This window comes from Bombyx mandarina, chromosome 10 (genome assembly GCF_030267445.1).
Source record: "Bombyx mandarina strain Sakado chromosome 10, ASM3026744v2".
NCBI classification, from domain to species: Eukaryota; Metazoa; Arthropoda; class Insecta; order Lepidoptera; family Bombycidae; genus Bombyx; species Bombyx mandarina.
The window spans coordinates 14,644,358-14,669,665 of NC_143217.1; the positions used below are offsets into that span (position 1 = coordinate 14,644,358).

The 25,308-nt window shown below is 42.0% G+C and overlaps 2 protein-coding genes and 1 long non-coding RNA gene across 8 annotated transcripts in view; 2 read left to right on the plus strand and 1 right to left on the minus strand.

Moving 5' to 3' along the window:
- The window catches only part of mmd (disintegrin and metalloproteinase domain-containing protein mind-meld), a 937,314-nt gene that overhangs the window by 900,376 nt on the left and 11,630 nt on the right, over positions 1–25,308 (plus strand). The window lies entirely within an intron of this gene.
- The window catches only part of LOC114248903 (leucine-rich repeat flightless-interacting protein 2), a 59,004-nt gene that overhangs the window by 8,562 nt on the left and 25,134 nt on the right, over positions 1–25,308 (minus strand). For 2 of the 6 annotated variants that reach the window (XR_016323710.1, XM_028182329.2), the window contains exons 1-5: positions 23,040–24,012; positions 2,909–3,035; positions 2,158–2,276; positions 636–782; positions 37–313 (exon numbers count right to left, since the gene is read on the minus strand). Coding sequence is in view for 5 of the 6 variants with exons in the window: in XM_028182329.2 (XP_028038130.2) it covers positions 37–313; positions 636–782; positions 2,158–2,276; positions 2,909–3,035; positions 23,040–23,357 (988 nt within the window). In the remaining variant the exon portion in view is untranslated. Of the gene's footprint in view, positions 1–36; positions 314–635; positions 783–2,157; positions 2,277–2,908; positions 3,036–21,779; positions 21,987–22,168; positions 22,603–23,039; positions 24,013–25,308 lie in introns of those variants that run through there. The other 4 variants (XM_028182331.2, XM_089730697.1, XM_028182332.2 and 1 more) reach the window with 3 other exon arrangements.
- On the plus strand, positions 5,528–6,247 carry LOC149502260 (uncharacterized). The gene is made up of 2 exons (XR_016323728.1): positions 5,528–5,704; positions 6,037–6,247. It is a non-coding gene; the product is annotated as an uncharacterized LOC149502260 (long non-coding RNA).

Below are 25,308 nucleotides of genomic sequence, written 5' to 3' on the forward strand. Positions count from 1 at the left end.
GAGCTAGGTGAACAAGAGAACTAGAATAAAATTTACCAAGCGTTCCCTCTCCGACGTCATCGAGCAGTTGATGCGCGGCGTGCGAGACGAGCGCGAGGAGGGGTGCGGGGGCGGCGGGGTCGGGGGGCGGGTCGGCGGGCGCGGCGCGGGGCGGGGCGGGGGGCGCGGCGGCCTCCACGAACGCGAAGCCCGCGTCGGCGGCGGCGGCGTCCCGCGCGCGTATAGCCGCCCTCGCCGCCTCCAGCTCGCGCTCCACGGATGCGTGTTCGCGTTTTAAACGCTCGTGCGTCGAGCACTTCTCTTTGTGTTCGCGCTGGAATCAAACGATGCCTAATGATAACGGCCGTCTGGTGTAGTGGTAAGTGAAACGGTCACTACACAAGGTGGTCGCGAGTTCGAATCCCGCCAAGGGAAGGTATTTGTATGATAAATATAAAAATGTCTTTATAGATGTATATTAAATATATGTATGTGTATAATAAAAATCTTATATTTATTTCGGTTATAGTAACACAAGTTCTTTACGAACTTAGTTACCACCAGTTATTGCTGTCAGGAACGGCTACAGATAATGTCACCACAACCACCAGAGACGATGATGCTGGTGGGACTACACTACACCCACGCGCGGTTACCTGTAGCTGCGCGTACTCCTCGCCGAGCTCCTCGATCCTGTCCTTGAGCAGCTCGAGCTGGTAGCCGAGCGCCGCCTTGTCGTTGTCCAGCTGGGCGTTCAGTATCATCGCCTTGCGGAACTTCTCTTCGACTTCTTTCAGCTCGTGCTGCAAAACAATCAACATCGAACATGAGCTATTTAGATTGTAGGAACGGACAGTTTTCGATAACATAACATAATACCGAAGGGTGAAAAACTATTTGGTGGAGAGTCATTTAAAGTTTAAAAATTGGTAAAAATAATTATAACAAAATAACTTTTTCAGTTATTTAAACGGGGTAAGCTTCGATCAATAATAGTATATTGATCCCTCAAGTCCCTCATTACTTTTTTACTTTGCTGAAGTAACTTGAAGTGCATTCGCAAACGCTCGCTTATTAATATGGCGTGTGCTTATTAATATTAGTAACTAATAGCTTAATGTGGCGGGTAGCCATTATACAACGCAAGATAATTGACAGATGCCTGAATCTCGCTTACGACATTTTCAAGATAAAGCGCATATATACAAGTTCCGAATAACAACATTGGGACCGTCGGTCTACCGAGCAAATATCACCCGCTTGGTGGAAGATCTTCCTTTCGTCATTTAAGCCTCTCCAAACTTAACATTAACACTATACACATTGAAGTCGGCCACGAGAACACGCGTCTGACTGTTTGTCTGTTGATGTTTGACTGTTAATCAAACGATACAAATACGCCGCTCTAGCTTCCTCAAACTGCCTAATCTTCTTTATCTACTCTCTCTACTCATATCTCCTAATTCATCAAACTCTTCACCCAACTCCCATATCGACCGTAGGTACCGTCTCGTCTATATCTGTCCGGAATCACCTATTACGCCTATTCAAGTGGTCAGTATAATTGCGGGTCGAATAGAGTGTAAGCGCGTCGTGGACAGAACACCAGCCAGATGGTCAGATCTAGTAAGAGAAGCACTTCGTGGTAGTCTATACCATGCGGTCCATGCCACCCATGATCGAACACAGTGGAAGAGCGTCACATGTGGTCGCGATCCTCAGCAGTGAGGGAACGATATAGAAGAAGATGTGGTCAGTGTGTAAGGTAAGAAGTTTCAACACAATAGAACTTCGGCCTTATCATGGCTCTTCGCGCACCGGTCATCGTTCTCGTCGAAACTGACGCTTACGACGGAGGGCTCGACGAGTAAATTAACCCTCAGACACAGCCCACTGAGTTTCTCGCCGGATCTTCTCAGTGGGTCGCGTTTCCGATCCGGTGGTAGATTCAGCGAAGCACGGCTCTTGCTAGGGTTCGTGTTAGCAACATCGTTAGGTTTGAGCCCCGTGAGCTCATCTACTAGCCCGGTGCCCGGTGATATGGTCTCTCCAGACTCTAGACCATCAGCTTAGGTAGAAATAAAAAAAAAGCTCCACGCTAATAAAAACGAACATAGTTTTATAAATAGACAGTACTCATTTGTTTTCAATAGGAAAACGCAAAGTTTAGTAGCTCACCCTCAGGTCTTTGACGTTGAACCCGTCATCAGCGGAGTCCTCGGAGCTGCGTCTCGGTGAGTGCACTCCAGCGGGACTGAGCGCCGCCAGACGACTCCCCGTTCGCCTCCCCACCGACTCTGTTTATAAACCAGCACATAGCAATCCATTACAACGAGCATATGTAATCAAAACATGGATAGAATAGAATCACTGAGGGTATTGCGTATACGTGTAAGAACTTGGTACGACTGTGCGACTCTTACACTTAACTACACCTGAGCCGCGATTTCATGCACCTTGAATTTATTATGCCAAAGAAACACGTTGCATTGTCTCGAGAAAAACAATTGCTTTAACCTATCTCTGGTCCACTACCAAACTTATAGCATCGGTTAATATTGCAGCGACGTGTACGCATAGTAGATGAAAAATCAATTCTTATAGGATCTATATGTGAAATCCCCTGATGAGCTCGCCTACATCACAAAGATTATATATACTATATCTACACTGGTGGTTAGACCTCTTGTGAGTCCGCACCCTGCCTATTTCTGCCGTGAAGCAGTAATGCGTTTCGGTTTGAAAGGTGAGGCAGCCGTTGTAACTATACTTGAGACCTTAGAACTTATATCTCAAGGTGGGCGCATTTATGTTGTAGATGTCTATGTGCTCCAGTGACCACTTAACACCAGGTGGGCTGTGAGCTCGTCCGCCCATATAAGCAATAAAAAATAAATAAATAAATCGGTTGTATAGTTTGGTACAGTACCCGTATACATATCGAAAGCTTTATCGGCATGGTCCTCTTGTTCGCGTTGCTGTCGCTCCAACTCTCGCATGCGGATCTCCCGCGCTTCCGCCCGCGCCGCCCGTCGCGCCGCTAATCGCTGTTCCGCCTGCAATGTAAACGTACCTTTTTTTATAATTTACTAGCGACCCGCCCTCGCTTCGCTTCGGAAACTGTAATTTATTATTGATTTCTCCACTATTTAATGGATGTTATTATACACATAAACCTTCCTCTTCAATCACTCCATCTATTAAAAAAAACCGCATCAAAATCCGTTACATAGTTTTTAAGACTTAAGCCTACATAGGGATTTTTTTATTTTTTTTTTATTGCCTTTGTAGGCAGACTAGGTTACGGCCCTCCTGATGGTGAGTGGTTACCGTCGCCCATGGACTTCAGCAATGCCAGGGGCAGAGCCAAGCCGCTGCCTACCGCTTAATTATCTCCACAAGCCTCGTTTGAAGAAGGACATGTCATAGCGCTCGGGAAACACCGTGGAGGGGAGCTCATTCCATAGCCGGATGGTACGTGGCAAAAAAGATCTCTGGAAACGCACTGTGGATGACCGCAGTGGCTCCAGGTAGTATGGATGAACTCTACTCCGGTGGCGCGCGGTGCGATGGTAAAAACGAGACGTTGGTATCATCTCGAACAATTCCTCAGAGCACTCCCCATGGAACATGCGGTACAAAATACAGAGGGAACCGAAGTCCCTCCGCAGACCCAGAGGCTCCAAACGATCTGTGATATAGGGACAGAGAACGCGACTTTGTTTTATAGTATGTAGTGATTCGCTTTTTGATCGTAAAACTTTATTGACATCCAATGTGAGCGTTAGGAAACGACGCACCAGCCACCGTACAGTCTAAAGGTTGTGGAATATAGTCTGATAAATATTAGGATCGGGGTACAGCTTCAATGAGCTAGTCACAGACTATTACGTATGAACGAATATGAATCATCTCAAAAGCTACGGCCACTGGTGAGATGCGACACTCTCGACTGATATGATTCTCCTCCTGTTGTGATACGCCTGAATTTAAACAGATATCGGAAAATGACTCATTACACAGCAGTAGTAGGCTTGGCCCTGCCCCTTGCCGAAGTCCATGGGCGACGATAACCACTCACTATCAAGTGGACCGTATGCTCGTCTGCGTACAATTGCAATAAAAAAAAAACGGTTGTCTGTAAAGTCGGTTTACTGACGATAGTTGAACGTGACAACGCCATAAGAAAATACTGATGGAATGGTTTCATTTTTCAATTATCGCAATTATCTTTGCTATAAACAATTGACACCACATTCACTTTTCACTGAACTTCATACTTGACGAAAACATGTACGCCTCAGAGCGAGGTAACGCCGCATGAGTCATGTTTTTTCGTGCGTGCCGCCGGCTCCATCGAATTATAAGACGTTGTCACGTCAAAAACTGTAGGATGTCGTTTCAAAAACTTTAATTACGCTTCGAATCGCGTCCAACTGTTGAACGCGATAATGTGAAGGCGTGAAAATGACATTCGTCACACTAAACCGCACCTTATTATTATAATTTAAAAGTTAAAATCAAAACAGTAAAATTAAACATTCGAAAAGATATTGAGAAATGCGGTGACGATTTTACGAGTAGGCGAAATCGAGTCAATTGAGTTGAATGGGATTCCCTCATCGAAGCGTTACGTGGCGTGGGCTAAATATAATTAATAGGGTATCTTTATTATCATTTATATATTAAACTAGCTGACCCGGCAGACTTCGCAGTGCCTCAATGGATAAATAAAATACCTAAACTTTTCTAAAAAATAAACTTAAAATAAACAAAAGGAATCCGTCCGACGGGGGACACATCAAAGGGAAAACAAAATTGTTATTTTTATTTAATTAAAAGCATTTTCATATTTATTTACCTTTAAACCTTCTCTGGACTTCCACAAATAATTCAAGACCAAAATTAGCCAAATCGGTCCAGCCGTTCTCGAGTTTTAGCGAGACGAACGAGCAGTAATTCATTTTTATACATAGAGATTAAATTAAATTAATTAAATTAAATATGTATCAACTGAAATATACCATGTACCATGAAATCTTTTCTAATATATAAATATAAAGTAGTTTTTCCGGATGTTCCGTTATAACTACTGAACCATACATTCGATTGACTTAAAACTTGATATCCATGTAGAAAGTACATGTACTTAATGGATAGGCTAATATTTATATGAGTGTTGGACTCCCTACACCAGTTGCGCGAGCGTTAATGATGAGAGTCTTTGTGGGGGTGAGAAATAATAATGTTAATTTTAAATGCTCAGCGAAGCGGAAGGGTACAGCTAGTATACCAATAATAATATACCATGTTCTAAGTCTGTACACACGTACCTAGCCTTCATTCCCGTAATGAACCAAAGGGTGTAACGTAATGTTACAACTTAAATCGTCTGCAAAATAAAAAGATAAAAAAAACCTTAAAACAAAAGTATTTATGTTCAAAGCAGTTATTTTATCGACTGTACCGCTGAGGTGAGAACAATAGTTCCCACCTCCCCCCGGGACGTAGGTTCGGCTGGCGCAGACACTGCGCAGCCGCCGGAGTCGTCACTAGACTTCCTTATTAGTCTTACGTTTGTATTCGAGTTCAGTTAAAGTTCGTTTTCAAACCTAGACGACTTACCTACAAATAATTTATTTAAAAAATATATTTAGTACAGCAATATCGTGTGCTGTTTAATATTAACACGATTAAAATAAACGGATTCGACCCCGCTTTTAGGGTGAGTTGGAAATGGCATATTATTATTTTTTAACGCATTACTTTTTTTTATTTTTTTTTGCTAATCATACACAGCTATACTTACTTCACTTGTTATATTGCTTTAATTATTTATTGTGCATTTACTCCGTTCTGGTTGACCACTACCACGATAATCTCGCCACAAGATGTGGGTACCTTGCTCGAGTTCTCGTTGGTCAACCAGATCGGAAGGTAGATAAACCAGTTTGTGAAATTGGTCCAATCGCTTCCAGGGTTCATGCCTAGCTGTTTTTTTCACGCTTCTTGCTTCACCCGATAACTGCGTGTGCTGAAAAGGTCATCTCCACCCAGTAACCCGTACCCTGGTGATCTAGCCAGCCCAGGAAACCTCCAGGAGTCCAGACGTGGTGCTTCAGCGGGTCAACCCACGTCCGTTGGCTGCCGGAATTCAGGAGGGTAACCTACAGAGGGAGAGTCAGATCGGCCGTACAACCACGCCCTACAAATTTGTGTGCTCAACTGCCTGTTTTTTTTTTTTTGTAATATATATTTTTTTTACTGAGACACTAGTGTTTTGTTTTTTTCCTAAGGGAAAGACTATGCAGTTGTCGCAAGGGATACGGGGGTGACTGAAAAACAGCGCTGTTAGATTTGTCGACCTTGAATAGCATTAGATGAGCCATCTCCTTTTGCCTTTTTCTTTTGTTTTCTTTTTTTATTTGTATTTTATTTTATTTAATACTAGTAGTTCCTGAGATTAGCGCATTCAAACAAACAAACTCTTCAGCTTTATAATATTAGTATAGATGAAAGGCATTAAATGATTTTATTTTTATTATTATTAAATAAATAGGGACATTGCTGTTTAAAGATTAGGTACGCTATTTACCTAGGCAAAACTAAGTTAAAAATATGGCAAAGTTAAGTTTTAAGTCTTCAACGAATTAAAAATACAATACGTTTATGTCAAAAATCATATTACAATTTATAAAATGCAATAGAGATTTAATGTTATAAAATTATGCAATCATTATTTGCAAGGGGATCGGGAGCTTTAATAATTATTATAATAAAATTAAACATCGTAGTATGCGGGTGCGAAATGGATCAGTTTAAGAAAGATGGACCCAGTACAATGACTGCGCTTGGTGGAAAGGCCGTTTCATCGAAGGAACCTATGTTATATCGAAAATAGTTTCGTGTCCTAAAGGATAAGACATACTGGTGTTCCAGTGTTCGAATCTTGCAGGCGGGCACCAATTTTTCTCTAAAAATACATACTTAACAAATATTGGCGAATGACATCAATGGTGAAGGAATAACATCGTGTAATAAAAAACAAACCCGCAAAAATTATAATATGCGTATCTACTGATAGTAGGACATCTTGTGAGCCGGGACGTGTGGCACCACAACCCTGCCTATTTCTACCGTGAAGCAGTAATACGTTTGAATTTGAAGGGTCGGGAAGCCGTTGTAGCCATTTACATTGTTCATGTCTATGGTCTCCGGTAGCCACATAACACCAGAAGAACCGTGAGATCATTCCAAACAATAACAGAATTGCTGGAGGAGATATTAACTGGATTTGCTGCACTCATCCACAGTGCGACTCCAGAAGTTGCCGCCTTCCATCAGAAAATCTAATAAACTCCCTCGCCATTTCCCGAGTGCTCATGACTGGCCATTCTTTATATGAAGTTTCAAAATAATTCTTAGTGTGTCTCTGTTAATATCCATGAGCGAACGCAGAAAGTTTTCAAACAGTAGACCGTAGCGAGGATTTAAAAATGGGTCAGTACTTTATTAAATACATTATTCTTTACCAAATCAGTGGGAGGAAGTTTTAAAATTCGATGTGTCCTAGTCCTCTTACTTCAAGCAAAGATATCCAATATATAGTCACTGAAAAAACAGTGTAACTGCAATTTTTTTATGAGTTATTCACTTAGCCCTAAGCACGTCATTTCGGATCCTCCCGATCCACTAACGGTGCTTCTAGATACATCAAGCACCGGTCATCGTTCTAGATGTGAATTAACCCACAGACACAGTCCACTGAGTTTCTCACCGGATCTTCTCAGTGGGTCGCGTTTCAGATCTGGTGGTAGATTCTACGAAGCAGTTCTCTCGTTAGGGTTAGTTTTAGCAACTTCGTCAGGTTTGAGCGCCGTGAGCTGACCTACTTGTTAGGTTACGCTGACATAGCCTCTTAAGGCTATCAGCTTAGGTAGGAAAAAAATATATTGATCATTTATTATTCTGCATAATCTACATAATCATAAACAAACCGTCCAACAGAAGAGTTCAGTTTCCCGACTCCCATCTCCTACCAGGCATTCAAAGAATAATAAAATATGTATTATTCATTACGAATGGTTACCTTTTGTTTAACTACGTCTATTGAGGCTATACGGTTGGCTATGCGGGTGACGGGAAATGCTATGTCATAACACCATATTCAGAAATACAGTTGTACCCCTGTGCTGTGGACTCTATTGGCGCTGACACATGCCTCCGTATTTAATTATCTGGTGGCAATACTTACAATCATCTATAGTTTGGACCAAACTATGAAGTCTTATATAAGAAAGATGGATACCTGTATGTACATATACTTAATAGATACGTATGCGTAATTTATTGTTAATGTTAAATCAATGACAAATTTATAGTACTAGTGATGTCGTGTTTTCAGATAGGTACCTATTTGCATATACACATTAGACAAAAATACTGTTAGAAAAAATATATATATCACATAAAAATAAGCCTTATCGAAGTCGACCCGAAATAAAATCAGAGATTTACCGATAACACTATTCGGTATAAATTTCATCAATTTCCAAAACAAGGTCGATAACCTCAGTTTTGTAAGGCGTTGTGATATGACCTATGGACAATGGACGATCTAGGGAGACTTTTAGATGGTTTACAAAGACTATATTGTGGTCTTGCAAGAACTTAGCCTTCTAGTTTCGTAAGTTAATTTTTTATTTTTATTACTTAGATGCGTGGACTAGCTCACAGCCCACCTGGTGTTAAGTGGTTACTGGAGCACACATATACAACGTAAATGCGCCACTCATCTTGAGATACACGTTCTAAGGTCTCAGTATTGTTACAACAGCTGTCCCAGCCTTCAAACCGAAACGCATTACTGCTTCACGGCAGAAATAGGCAGGGTACCTACCCGCGCGAACTCACAAGAGGTCCTACCACCATTATAAGCACTGCTCTGACTGGGGCTGGTGTTGCAAATTCTCCCAAAGTTGAATCTACCCGTTCACGTAATAGGCGTATTAGGCTACCAGAGAATAAGTATAGAGAAAAATGTTGTATAGAATAAAGAAAATATACTTTCTATTAAAACAATCACTAACGCAATAAAACAAAGTAACTAACTATAAACTCGGAAATAAGTCGGAATAAATTATGGGCTTTTATTGCTTTCACTACTGGAATATCGATCATTAATCGAATTATTGAATGTGATTTTCATTGCCTCGTAGTAAACCGGAAATTAATGAATCGTGAGAACAAAAATAAACAAAAATTAACATGTGTTATGAAATGAAAAATTTACCCGAGATTTAATTTCAAGCTACACGAATTATGCTACACAGTACACCGTAAAGCTAATAATGACGTCACTGCTAACATTGACCGTAGAAAATCTACATTAATCTCATTCTGTGAGAAAGAGATAGAACTTCGCTTCACAGCCCTGATGAAAAACTTATCATTTAAATCATGAAAACATTATTTTAGACCATTTTTCTTTATAGATATATAATTTATATTCACTTAGTTTTTATAATAAATAATAATAGTTTAAAAAAATTAACAAAATACGCTTTTATAGAAATTTCAACTAAAAAATAGAAAATTAATTTTAATAATTTTAAATTAAAATCAGTGTAAGAAAAAATGATTTTATTGTAAAAAAGCGTGGGGTGCTTTTCAGGATATTATCAAAATAACGCTACATATCTGTTCATAAAATAATTATAACTACTGATACCACGCACCCCACGCTTTTTTTTACAATAAAATATTTTTTTCTTACCCTATTTTTAATTCAAATTTATTAATATTTATTTTCTATTTTTTAGTTGGATTTTCTATAAAAGCGTATTTTGTTAGTTTTTTTAGACTATTATTATCTATTTTTCATTTTTTGGTTGAATTTCATTTTTTTTTAATATTGATGTTCATCTGTCCTGAATAAGTATACCAAATTTCGAGTTAATCCGACGTTTTGAAGGGGGTCAAAATCATGTTCAAAGATTCCGTTACATACTAACATACATACGTCTGAAGCTAATGAAAGCGTATTAAAAACAACACGAAAATGCAATCATCAGCTCTGCCGTAATGAAGATGAACAAAAGAATGACAAATGACATTATCACAGTTCCGTAATGCAACAACCGATTAGCCGGTGACCTCATCAGCGCGCGGTAAACGAGGGATTCGTGATGATAAATCATCATCGTCTCATGATTTACTAACATTCAATCATCTATACAAATATATAAATCTGCAATGGTTTTTACGGATGTTCCGTTATAACTACTGAACCATGCATCCGATTGACTTGAAACTTGGTATCCATGTAGAAAATACATGTACTTAATGGATATGCTAATATTTATATGAGTGTAGGACTCCCTGCACCAGTTGCGGGGGCGTTAATGATGAGAATCTTTGTGGGGGTATGAAATAATAATGTTAATTTTAAATTCCCAGCGAAGCGGACGGGTGCAGGATTTCAATGACCTTGCTTACTTATTTCTACTATCAATAATATCAATAGTGATTGAACGGTACGTTTATTGCGCAAAAATAAAAATAAAGTTTCTTTGTGTGTTTTTCTCTTCGCGTTCGTAAACCGTTCAATCTAATTGAATATGCAATTTCGAAAAGGGCACATGTCGCATATTTTATCAAATACGTTTTTTCATATACATGTAGTTTTGAGGCTTACCTACAACCATTTTATAATAATTCCAGTAATTTTCAATTGCTAATTAACACTAAAATATATCTCGAAAGTTAATATTTTAAATTTTACACTGCTTTAGAAAATAATCAGTTTTTTTTTCATTTCCTGAACATTTTACATTATCAGAGATGTGCCATTCCGATTTGAGCAACCGACGCGCGTGGACGTGCTCATTGTTTTGTCGGAAGTGACTACCGGTGATAATAGATCATTGTTCGTGGCACATCTGTGGCCCAAGTGTTTCTCGGAATTTGTACCTGCGCCTAATTGCAAGGCATTGCCGCCCGGGAACTGTGCAGTGGTTCTATTCACTCTAATTCTATTCTATTTATTCTATTCACTAAAATTTCTAAAACTCCTAGAATCGCTTCGGCCAATTTAGTGTTACCGACGCAGGGGCCTCGCCGCAAGGCGAGCGCGTGTTTAAGTCCCGGGGCCGCCCCCCCCAGGCGAAAATCACGTAAAGATGGAGGAAAAACTTTTCATCGACTTCATTCGGGAAAAATACCCGTCAATCGCGCCCGAATTCGAAGCCTATAGGGCCTCATTTGGTAACTATTCTCCCCCCGCATCTCTCGCCGCCGTCGCCAAACATGCCTCGCAGGCATGCCTCGCGTGCCCCGCCGCCGGTCCGTGTTCAAGCGCACGTACGCACGCCGCCGCCGTAGCGTCTAACGCCCCCGCCCCCGCTACCCCCGCGCCCGCGTCAATCACGTCAGTTTCGTCCGTCGCGACCTCAATAGCGTCTAGTTCAGGCTCCGATACCGAATCGGAGATGGACTTCGAGTCCGCGACTAGCCCTCAACCCGGAACCTCGGATGGGTTCCAAACTGTAACGCGCGGTAAAAAGCGTACTCGCGTCGTGGAGTCCCGGAGCTCCATGACGAAGCAAACCAAGTCCGCGACCGCCTCCCGACCGCAGGTAGTCGTGACGCCGGAGTCGGACTCCGCCCGCCGCGTAACCCCACCGCCGCGCCCAAAAACCGCGCCCGCGCCTAAAACAGTTGTCCCGCCCCCGCTGATACTCCAGGAGAAGTCAGCGTGGAATCGCGTATCCCAGGCCCTTCAGGCCAACAAAATTAATTATACCCATGCGCGTAACGTCGCGCATGGGATTCAGATTAAGGTCGCAACGCCGGGCGACCATAGGGCCCTCTCTGCTTACCTCCGAAAGGAGAACTTAGGTTATCACACCTATGCTCTTCAGGAGGACCGCGAACTCCGCGTAGTGATACGCGGAGTCCCCAAGGAACTCGACATAGACTACGTAAAGGAGGATCTGATCGGTCAGTCCCTCCCAATAATTAGTGTGCACCGGATGCACAGCGGACGCGGCAGACAGCCGTACAATATGATTCTCGTCGCGCTAGAATCAACCCCGGAGGCAAAGAAAAGAATCTCATGTCTCAAAACGATATGCGGCCTCTCCGGGGTCACCATCGAAGCCCCCCATAAACGTGGTACTCCCGGGCAGTGCCACAGGTGCCAGCTCTATGGCCACTCAGCGCGTAATTGCCACGCGCGCCCCCGCTGCGTGAAATGCCTCGGCGATCACGCAACCACAGAATGTTCGCGTGTTAGGGAAACCGCGACGGAACCCCCAAGCTGTGTCCTATGCCTTAAGCAAGGGCACCCGGCAAACTACCGCGGATGTCCTAGGGCTCCGCGTAAACGCCCGAACCACCCAGCCCCCCGAACCGTCGACCCAAAGACTTCGGCGCCTTCAGTGCCGAAACCAGCCTTCGTACCGGCTGCGGTTCCCACCGTCTCGGCGTGGAAAAAACCGCTGCCGTATACGAAGGAGGGAACACAAAACGTACCCCAGCTCCCGCCTGCGACACGTCACGCGCCTCAGCCCCTGCTCGCACCTCGCCCCGCGCCCGCGTACCGCCCCCCGCAACCCTCAGTCGTCAACGACTTCGCGCTCGTGCGCGACTTCGTCACCGCGGTAAACTTTGACCGTCTGCGATCGTTCGCAGATGCTATCCGTAGGTCGGTAACCCCCGAACAGCGGCTCGCGGCCGCTTTCGATCACATGGACGTCTACGAGTCCGTGTCTCGCACGTTATAAAGATTCTTTACCGGTATTCAATGGCGCAAAAAGGTAGAGAAAAACCGTATTCCCTTACGTTAGCATTCTACAATGCTAACGGACTCGCGCGGCAACGCGATCAAATTTTCGAATTCCTCCGCGACAATCTTGTAGATATTTTGTTAGTGCAGGAGACCTGTCTGAAGCCCTCGCGTCGTGACCCGAAAGTCGCGAATTACGTCATGGTTAGGAATGACAGACTCACCGCCTCCAAAGGCGGGACTGCCATTTACTATAGGCGGGCCCTGCACGTTGTCCCTCTCGATACTCCCTCGCTCTTACATATCGAGGCGTCAGTGTGCCGTATCTCGCTGACGGGACACCAGCCGATCGTCATCGCATCCGTTTATCTCCCCCCGGACAAGCCCCTCCTGAGCAGTGACATCGAGTCACTGTTCGGCATGGGAGACTCCGTCATCCTGGCAGGCGATTTAAATTGCCACCACACTAGGTGGAACTGCCATCGTACGAACGTTAACGGTAGGCGTCTCGACGCGTTTATAGACGACCTCACTTTTGAAGTAGTCGGTCCCCCAACTCCAACATGTTATCCGTATAACATCGCGCTCCGTCCGAGCACTATAGACCTGGCATTGCTTAGGAACGTAACTCTGCGCTTACGTTCCATCGAAGCACTGTCAGAGCTCGACTCAGACCACCGACCTGTTCTTATGCAGCTCGGTCGCCCTCACAACCCAGTCACTGTTACGAGGACCATGGTGGATTGGAATAAGCTGGGCACGTGCCTAGCCGAAGCCGCTCCGCCAATCCTCCCTTACGGCCCGGATTCGAATCTATCCCCCGAGGACACCGTCGAATCCATAAACATCATTACCGATCACATCTCTTCCGCGATCATTAGATCTTCAAAAGAAGTCGATGTGGAGGACAGCTTCCACCGCATCAGACTATCCTCCGAACTTAGGAATCTCTTAAGAGTTAGGAACGCGGCAATCCGGGCCTACGATCGGCTTCCCACGCATTCAAACCGGATTCGGATGCGTCGTCTACAACGCGAAGTCCACTCCCGCCTAAGCGACGCGCGTAACGATAATTGGCATAGTTATTTAGAACAACTCGCGCCCTCCCACCAAGCATACTGGCGACTAGCTAGGACTCTCAAATCCGAAACTACCGCTACTATGCCTCCCCTCGTACGCCCTTCAGGCCAACCACCGGCATTCGATGACGATGACAAGGCTGAGCTGCTGGCCGATGCACTGCAAGAGCAGTGCACCACCAGCACTCAACACGCGGACCCCGAACACACCGAGTTAGTCGACAGGGAGGTCGAGCGCAGAGCTTCCCTGCCGCCCTCTGACGCGTTACCCCCCATTACCACTGACGAAGTTAGAGACGCGATCCACAATCTCCAACCTAGGAAGGCATCCGGCTCCGACGGCATCCGCAACCGCGCGCTAAAACTCTTGCCAGTCCAACTGATAGCAATGTTGGTTACAATTTTAAATGCCGCTATGACGCACTGCATCTTTCCCGCGGTGTGGAAAGAAGCGGACGTTATCGGTATACATAAGCCGGGCAAACCGACAAACGAAACATCTAGTTACCGTCCGATTAGTCTCCTCCCGACGATAGGAAAAATTTACGAACGGCTCCTTAGGAAACGCCTCTGGGATTTTGTTACCGCGAACAAAATTCTCATAGACGAACAGTTCGGATTCCGCTCTAAACACTCGTGCGTACAACAAGTGCACCGCCTCACGGAGCACATCCTGATAGGACTAAATAGGCGTAAACAAATCCCGACCGGCGCCCTCTTCTTCGACATCGCGAAGGCGTTCGACAAAGTCTGGCACAACGGTTTAATTTACAAACTGTACAACATGGGAGTGCCAGACAGACTCGTGCTCATCATACGAGACTTCTTGTCGAACCGTTCGTTTCGATATCGAGTAGAGGGAACTCGTTCTCGTCCCCGTCAACTGACTGCCGGAGTCCCGCAAGGCTCCGCGCTCTCCCCGTTATTATTTAGTTTGTATATCAATGATATACCCCGGTCTCCGGAGACCCATCTAGCGCTCTTCGCCGATGACACGGCTATCTACTACTCGTGTAGGAAGATGTCGCTGCTTCATCGGCGACTCCAGATCGCAGTAGCCACCATGGGACAGTGGTTCCGGAAGTGGCGAATTGACATCAACCCCACGAAAAGCGCAGCGGTGCTCTTCAAAAGGGGTCGCCCTCCGAACATCACTTCGAGCATCCCACTCCGTAGTAGGCGCGCAAACACCTCCGCCGTTAGTCCCATCACTCTCTTTGGCCAGCCCATACCGTGGGTCTCGAAGGTCAAATATCTAGGCGTCACCCTCGACAGAGGGATGACATTCCGTCCCCATATAAAAGCGGTACGCGACCGCGCCGCGTTTATTCTAGGACGACTCTATCCAATGCTTTGTAGTCGAAGCAAACTGTCCCTCCGCAATAAGGTAACTCTCTACAAAACTTGTATACGCCCCGTCATGACGTATGCAAGCGTAGTGTTCGCTCACGCAGCCCGCACCCACTTGAAATCCCTTCAGGTTATTCAATCAAAATTCTGCAGGATAGCCGTCGGAGCGCCATGGTTCCTTAGGAATGTGGATCTCCACGATGACCTGGAGCTCGACTCATTTAGTAAGTATCTACAGTCGGCATCGCTGCGCCATTTTGAGAAGGCGGCACGACATGAGAACCCTCTCATCGTAGCCGCTGGAAATTACATACCCGACCCAGTAGACCGAATGGTAAACCGTCGACGTCGCCCAAAGCACGTCATTACGGATCCTCCTGATCCATTAACGGTGCTCTTAGGCACCACAAGCACCGGTCACCGTCCTCGTCGAACCCGTCGCTTGCGACGAAGGGCTCGACGAGCGAACTAACCCATAGACACAGCCCACTGAGTTTCTCGCCGGATCTTCTCAGTGGGTCGCGTTTCCGATCCGGTGGTAGATTCTGCGAAGCACTGCTCTTGCTAGGGTCAGTGTTAGCAACTCTCCGGTTGAGCCCCGCGAGCTCACCTACAAACGTTAGGGTGAAGCTGAAATAGCCTCTCAAGGCTATCAGCATAGGTAGGAAAAAAAAAAAAAAAAAAAGAGATGTGCCTTTTTCGAAATTGCATATTCAACTGTGATGAAACTCGTTCTTGTTTTAGTTGGCATTTGAGGGAAAATTACTGTCCTACTCTTCAACTTAAGACAGATGCGCTGTTTCAATTAATACACGTCATTTTTCGGTCCGTCACCATCCGCGTCGATTACGACGAAGAGTTCGACGAGCGAACTAACCCATAAACAAAACCCATTGAGTTTCCGGTCGGATTTTTTACGGATTCCGATTCCGATCCGGCGGTAGATTCTGTGAAACACCGCTCTTGCTAGGACCAGTGTTGACAAATTCTCTCAGGTTGAGCCCATAAGCTCACCTATCCGTCCGCGCGTAGTTGGAATAGGCCCTTGGGCTACTAGCGCTTAGGTTGGAGAAAAAACGTCATTTCATACATCAGCGGACAGTGGCTGTGTTTCATTAGCGCATAATATTTTTGGACTTACATCATAATAAGTTAATGATGCAAATCATTTTTTTAATATGCATACCTTCAAATTAAGTTTGACTAGTCATTTTTTTAGATACAAAGCGCTTGACTTTTCGTTTTGATAAATTACTTATTATTTCAGTAAATACTGTATAATATTCTATTATTGGCTTTGTAGGTAACCACCGCTTGTCAAACTCTCCGAAGTTTGACAAGTGACTAACCTACTAGACTAAAAAATTATAATATTATTATTAACTATTTAAAGCCAATTGTGAATTAGTCAGTTTGAGAACCCCATTTACTTTTATACGCTTATTTTCGATAGTATGTTATTATTCGTCAAAAATGCATTTAATGCTTTCGCATATAACGAACTTGAAAAAAAACAATCCCCATCATAAGAAAACATTAAGAAACATTTCATTGTCTATGTCATTGTATGTATATATATCTTCAGGTCGAAGGTCAGGTCGAATCACTTTTGATTGCAAATGAAAAAAAAAACAACAACATAAAATTTATTTCTACATTAATTATTAATCTACACGCGTATGGTTCAAACGACGAGACCAACTACGGCGTTTCGTTGGGTTGAGGATTAACTATGACGTCATCGTTTAGGACAACAAACCGAGAAATAGCTACGGGGCCTGGCTATCTTTGTTTGAACACGGATTATCCTTAATACTTTTGCTATCTAAGATTACTCTGTTTGGCTGCATTGTTTGATCATTTTCTGGTGTAGAAGTACTCATTCTTATAGAAGTAGTTAGGCTTCTATCAGTCTTATAGAAGTGAAGTAGTCATTAAGTATTCGACGTAAATGACGCATCCATAATGTGGTTTCTGCTAGATTTACAAGTTGTTTAAAATTAGATCAACTATGAGAACATTTATTGTGTTAAATTAGTACAACAAAAATGTTATACTATGCACGAAAAGATGTGTGTTATATGTTGATGTCTACGGGCTCCGGGTAGCCACTTAACACAAGGAGGGCTGTGAGCTCGTTTATTCCATTAATGAACCTATGCCACCACAACACGATATGATGCACTGGACACAGTCTTTATGTGTTCGCGCGACCTTTCCCAAAACATTTTCCCACATAATTGTTATAAATTCCTGGGCTTATTTTATATCCACAGCTGACCTGGTACTAAGTGGCACCGGAGCCCTTAGACATCTACAAACATAAATGCCGGCACCCACTTTGAGGCATGACTAGACCGTGCTAACACTAGCTTGCAGAATCTAGCACCGGATCGGAATCGCGACCCCTTGAGAAGATCCGGCGATCAACTCAGTGGGTCGTCGAACTCTTTATTTCGTAAACGACAAGTTCGGGAGGTGATCGGATTTTGAAAAGCCTAAAAACATCCACAGAGGATCCGGGGAAGCCGACAAGACATATAGGGTTCACAGTCCACCCAAAACCCATATATATCACAAAATTTAAAACCGCTGCTTTATGTCGAGAAAACTGAAACATTATATTAAACCGACACAGACTACACTCGACAAACTTTCTCTCACCTATTTTATTTGTTCATTACAGGTATATCGTTCCAAATTAATCCTCTTGTATATACAAATTCCCGACCTTACCCAACATGGTTACACGATTTATCAGAATCCGAATTAAATAAATACATTATTACTCGAAGGTATGTCGATTGACATTGACTGTAAACACAAGCGTCCTAATTCGTGTGAGATAAAGCAGTCACGCCTCATGTGTCGAAATTTTGTAGATAACCCAACGAACAGTTTTATTCTTGGATCTGGAATTGGCAGTTTCATAGTATTTTTTTAGGCTTCCGCATGGAGGGTAGAGGTAAGGAGCACCATCTTTTTTTTTTTATTGCTTAGATGCGTGGACGAGCTCACAGCCCACCTGGTGTTAAGTGGTTACTGGACCCCATAGACATCTACGACGTAAATGCGCCACCCACCTTGAGATATCAGTTCTAAGGTCTCAAGTATAGTTACAGCGGCTGCCCCACCCTTCAAACCGAAACGCATTACTGCTTCACGGCAGAAATATGCAGGGTGGTGGTACCTACCCGCGCGGACTCACTTTTGTATAGGGGACAAGTTAAAAAGGGTTCAGGGTGGATAGGTACCAACAGGTTTACTGCTGGTAGGACTCGTAATCAGAAACGTAATAAATATAATAATTAACATTACTTTTTAAGATTTAATCTTGGGTTTTACGTTTGACGGTCGTCTTACGTGACCCCAAAAACTGTAAAATGTTGGGGATTAAGCCGTAAAACTAGTTTTAATTATGACAGTTTCATTTCAACAATATGGATGAAATGACAGATCTGTATTTCGAACGGCGCGGCGCTTCATTATTTTCGAATTAACAATTCGGTCAAGTTAATGACTGGCAGTCCAATGTTTTTATTTACACACATACTTATACTCAAGTCGTTGGCTACGGAAATCTTTGTTATTCTAGACTCAATACACCGACTCAAACACGGTTAATTTTCGCCATAGACACAGCTCACTGAGTTTCTCGCAGGATCTTCTAAGTGGGTCACGATCCGGTGGTAGACTGGTAGTCGATTGGTAGTTTTTTTTTTTTATTGCTTAGACGGGTGGACGAGCTCACAGCCCAACTGGTATTAAGTGGTTACTGGAGCCCATAGACATCTACAACGTAGACGCGCCACCCACCTTGAGATACAAGTTCTAAAGTCCCAGTATAGTTACAACGGCTGCCCCACCTTTCAAACCGAAACGCATTACTGCTTCACGGCAGAAATAGGTAGGGCGGTGGTACCTGTCCGCGCGGACTCACAACAGGTCCTACCACCAGTGATTACGCAAATTATAATTTTGCGGGTTTGATTTTTATCACACGATGTTATTCCTTCACCGTGGAAGTCAATCGTGAACATTTGTTGAGTACGTATTTCATTAGAAAAATTAGTACGCGCCTGCGGGATTCGAACACCGGTGCATCGCTTCAACACGAATGCACTGGACGTCTTATCCTTTAGGCCCCGATGACTACAAAAAGTGTGCAAAGCACTGCCTCTTGCTAGGCCTAGAGTTAAGAAACTCTCTTAGGTTGAGCCCTTGAGTTCGTCCACTCGTCCGGGCGTAGCTTGGATTAAGCCCCTTAGACAACCAGTGAATAAGTAAGAGAAAAAAGTACATTTTTTCAAGTTGAAATGTAAACATTGCGTTCTTTACATTATTTCATATCAACTAGTGGTACGCACGTACATAGCTTGTGGCGATAAGTTATCGAGTTATGGATAAAGAAAATGACACATTATAATCTGCTTTGTCCAACAGAACGTCGTCCCTGGCACACATTTTTTTGAATGTCTGTTTTTTTTAATAGGGAAGCTTAAAAACAGATGAGGTTCAAATAAAGATAGGTCTTTTTTAATATTAAAAAGCGCCACCAGCAGCCCCCCAGCTAGTTTGGCTTCTCCCAAACCCTCCGGCCCATCATAATATGATGCCACCACTCATTTATATTATAAAAAGACTGTTCCACTCTTAAAACCATAACGCGTTACTGCTTCGTGACAGAAATGTATGAAATAGTGGCAATTACCCGTAGACACACAATACTCCGTCATAAGCATTTCAAAATATATTTTTTCATAAATTTGTTGCATTGCAATTTATTTTTTTTGCTGAGATGGGTGGACGAGCTCACAGCCCACCTGGTGTTAAGTGGTTACTGGAGCCCATAGACATCCACAACGTAAATGCGCCACCCACCTTGAGATACAAGTTCTAAGGTCTCGAGTATAGTTACAAGTCTCAAATATAGTTTTATAAGACTTTATTACTTTAAGGAAATCCTTCGTGAACGCATTAAGTAAGTAATTATTTTGAGAAACAACTGCCGTAATTTTAACATCGATTTAGCCGCATGATCCGATTCGGGTGCCGTGTGCTTTAAACACAGTAGTAACACGTCCTATTATTTTATTTAAATCGCAATCATTATTATTTTTCACGTAAATTTTCTCATGTCACATTGGAATTGCTATATTAAAAATATCAAATGCACACATACATTCGCTGTTCTATACGCACTCCATTCAACATATCGCCCATAGCAGTAAGCACCTTGTAACGATCGACATTCGATTTTTAAGAGACACATGTTAAATACAAAACACACAACAAACGGGCGATGATCTCATCATTCTGCAAGCCTGTGTGTGTATGTATGTACCTACGGGACGAATTTTGCACGATTATAATTACTTAAAACATTTGAGATCGTATTTAGGACATTTAATAAATTTTATGGCGAAGCAGTTCGCTAAGGACTTATGATGCCTTTGAAAATTATGTATTGGTTTTTAAAGTCCATTAAGATCTATTGTAACGGCTTGATCCGTCCTGTCTATTTCAGCCACGAAGCAATCTGCTCCAGTTTCAAGGGTGGAATATAATTTGTAAATACCATTTGGATTGTGAACCCATCTGCTGGTTGTTCTGAAAGAAACTCTTGTCATTATAACTAAATCTACATTTACGTCTTAACTTCGTTCTTTATTAACATTACATTATTCCTGACGTTTCGGATACGTCTTGACAGTTGCCCGTGGTCAGTATTAGTATTAATTATATCTACGACTGGTGAAAACTAATGCAAATACTACTCTTGTGGTGATGGTTTATGAGAAATCACTCATGTCACAGATCATTTCTATACCCGTCCAGGGAGATGACAGAACGTTTCAAACAATTTTGCTGGTATTACAAGACTTGATTAGTGTTTAATTATGAGTATACGCTTATTGTCGGATAATAATGCTTTATATAACGACAAGTACATTTATCGGTATCTTTGCGAAATTCAATAAAAGCTATCAACTTTTATCAAAGTAGAATCTAATCGAAAAACGATTTATAAAGAGCTAATGGTAATAAAGAAACATATAGAACAGCTCTTAATTATTTAATAAATACTTATTATAGAGCTTTGTCAAATAAAACTGGCATTTGAAAAGAAAAAAAAAGAAATATTTTACGGCACACCCAAAGATCGTGATTAATCACTGATGCTCATTGACATTAGCAATGCTAGCTGTGGGTTAATCGAGCCAATGCCGCTTAGCATTGTTTCCAAACCTCGTTTGTGAATAGTCATAGTGCTCAGGAAATACTGTGGAAGGAAGCTCATTCCAACGCCGGATGGTACGTGGAAAAAATTTCTCAAGACATACTGTGGATGAGCCCGACATTGCCAAGTAGTAGGCGATGGGATAATTAACTCATCAGAGCACTCCCATAGGATATTCGATACAAGAAATATAGAGAACAAAAATCCCCCCCTAGATTCGTAAGTTATAGAAAGATCGACACGGACTTTATACATAGGGTCGCTAATCACTTAACCATCAAGGCGGACACTATAAATTCATCATTTAACTATAATTTAATATTATATACTGCACAATACTCACGTATAAGCCTAATATTCGACCGCCTAAGCGCAGTAGCAGCTCCATTGACATTTCCTCAAGTAACGACCGTGACGTCACCACAGGATTCCAAACAATAGACACATCTGATTCAATCTAAGGCTCAACTTACTCTGACTATTGTGTAGCTTATAACATTGTTGGAGTTCAAAACAAGGAGCGAAAATTTTTATATTCATAACATTTTTCCTTCCCTACCCTTTGGAAATTGGAAAGGTTTGTGTTCTTCTCAGAGCACATTTTAAACTACCAATGATTTAAACTTATGTTTCTTTCAGGGATATTGCTCTTCATCGTGACACATCCACACACACACAAACATACTTAAACTAAATAAGAGTCGATTGAAATTATCTTGAAATTTAACTCACGTATAAGACAACGAAACGGGCAGTCAAACCAAACAAATTCTCGACTAATGGCATTTTATAGGTAGCAAAACACACACACACAAATCGATCTACACTTGATTTTGCACACTGGAGTCTTAGTTCAAGGTATAATTTACAAAGATCCGTACTAACAAGACCGTCACGACTATACGAAACGACACCTATCAGAGTCGATGGCAAAATAGCAACTTGGTTCAAGAAAAATGTGCAGGAAACATTAAAGTAGTCAAACGTAACTAATTCGGAAAACACCTGACACAACACACAAAGTAGTGTGCGGCCTCTGAAGTTTAACAGAAAACAACATATTTTAAAAGAGATAAGATAATATCGACCTTGTTTAGTTTATTAACTAAAATCATTATGTATTGAACTAAATACGTCATGGTCCAGATTAAGCCATGCCAAGACGACAGTTAGATTTTTTCCATATAATTAGAATACATTTAATAGAAGTAAAGAATTACTGATTAGAAAATCAGATAAGACCTTGCATACCATTTACCTACCGTCCGTCATTTTTGTTTTAGCTAATAATTCTTTTAATTGAAGTAATCGATAATTATGACCATTAGTTTCTATACTCTCATGATATTTGTTTGTTTTACTCAGTAATAAAATATACTATACTAAAATATTCCTGGCGAAACTGAGTGTAATCGATACAACTAAACATTTGTCGAATATTGAGACACACAATAAAGGTATAAATCATTAAGAGATAAATCACAGGTGCATGCATACCTTTACCGATGACTAATGTGTGAATCAATGATTTTCAAATAAACAATTCTATCAAAAATCCGGAATGATTCAAGGCTCAAATATTTTATAGGTTTTAAATACGTACATGATTATGTTGATCTCCTAGGATGCCAACAATCGAAGGTGTTTGTTCTGCGTAGGAATCTCGGCGCACATCTGTTAAGACTGGACCTCCTAAGGGCGTTATCTGACTGTTATGGCCGTTAACTTTTGGAGTATTCTCTTCTACATATTGACCATTCTTGACTTCTTCATTGACAGTGTCATTAACAGGTATATGAGATTTGTTATTTTCGACAACGGTTTCGTCGCCGGAGTCCTCGAAGTCCCCATCGGTGAAAGCGTCTCCGCTTTCTTCGTCGCTGTTATCGGGGGTGGCCATCTCAGATCGGCGTCCCATCATTCAAGCGTTTATTGTCGCGAAGCCAAATAACACAATGTTTACAAAACGCTACGAAATGTTAGCGAAACTGAATAAATTCAAGTAGCGTTTCGAAGATTGCGACATGTTACAAAATGCTTAATTAGAAAGGAAGGTCGCAATTTTTGCACTAAAACACTGCACGGACTGCACCCTCACTGGAACTCGATAACAATTTATTGTATTCTTTACTTTATCTTATCGTTTTTCACTTTGTGAAACTTTTAAAGATTCTTTTTCAAGTTTTTTAATGAACACAATTTCACATTCACCTTCCTTTGCTCTCTGCGAATTATCACAGAACCTCCCAGATTAATTTTGTTGTGATTATATTTTTCTGAATAGATCAAAAGCGGCCGTTACACACGCGCGTTTGGTTCGATGTGGTGAGACCGACTAATGTCAGTGGAGTTCTTGTGACTGACTGCATGCTTCGTTCACGTCACAAACGTCACACATGTACGAATGATAGCGCGCAGTGATTGAATGACAACTGTGTTGTGACTTGGATGCTATTTGAATTAATAATGACCGGGTAGAACTCATCGAAATATATGTACTTTTATTTCCTAATTTATTATAAACTAGCTGTACCCGCCCGCTTCGCTGGGCATTTAAAATGAACATTATTATTTCTCACCCCCAACAAAGAGTCTCATCATTAACGCCCCCGCAACTGGTGTAGGGAGTCCAACACACATTTAAATATTAGCTTATCCATTCAGTACATGGACACCAAGTTTCAAGTCAATCGGGTGCATGGTTCAGTAGTTATAACGGAACATCCGTAAAAACCACTGTAGATTTATAATTAGTATAGATTACATGTGAAATTAAAACGTCATAACAATAACTATCTAAATATTATTTCTGTCCGAAAATATAAAACAATATTGTTTTACTAACTTACGCCAGAAAACGAGTAAGCTTATTATTGGCAATGTTAATATATTTGTATTTGCATCCTCTTCATTGAGTTGCACGCAAGATACGACTAAGTCACATCGCAAAAAACTAATTTTGTTGTAATTTATCAATTACGTCAGCGCTAATAGTGCAAATTTGACTAATTGCATCATCAGTGTGACAATGTAATTAGGTCAAATGCTTTAATAAAATAATGACCAACTACTATACCATTTAAGAACAATAATATCTGTAAAATGACTGCAATAATTTATTTTGATTCGAACATTGAGGTCGGAGGATCTAGAGCTATAGACCTTCTCTGCTTATCAATTGGAAAATATAGACTCCGCCGCTATTTAATCGAGGAATAAAAATTGTAGTTCGGATTTTTAAAAAAACCCAACAATAACAACGCGAGAATGTGTCCATATCAACTCATGACACATTTGTTAAAGAAGTAATATGAAAAATATAATTTACAATTTAATTAAAATCCAATTAAAACATGTTTGACATTGAAGTTATCGCAGGAAGACTTGTTACGTACAGTAATAAACCGCGATAAGAGACAGAGGAAACTCGTACAGGGAAACGTGGAACCATAACACACTGAAACTAGTGGAGCATAATTACCACCATTCTTGAAGCCAAAAATACAATAAAACTATCCACAGCCCAATTAGTGTCTAGTCGGATCTTGTCAGTGGGTTGCGATTGCGATCCGATGGTAGATTCTTCAAAGCACTGCTCTTGCTAGGGCTAGCGTTAGAAAATTCTCTCAAATTGAGCCCGTGAGCTCACCTACCCGTCTGGGCTCTATTCGCTAGTTAGGGAAACAATAAAATACTGCCCTAATTAATAAAACAAAAACATAAATATACATTAAAGACAGGAGCAGTCGTTATGCAAAACAATTCAAGATTTCAACTTCATTTGTTTAGGGCTTCGATAATCACTTAACATCAGGAATTGACGTGATCTATGCAATAAATTAAAACCAATGTCAAACCCCCCTAACTATTGG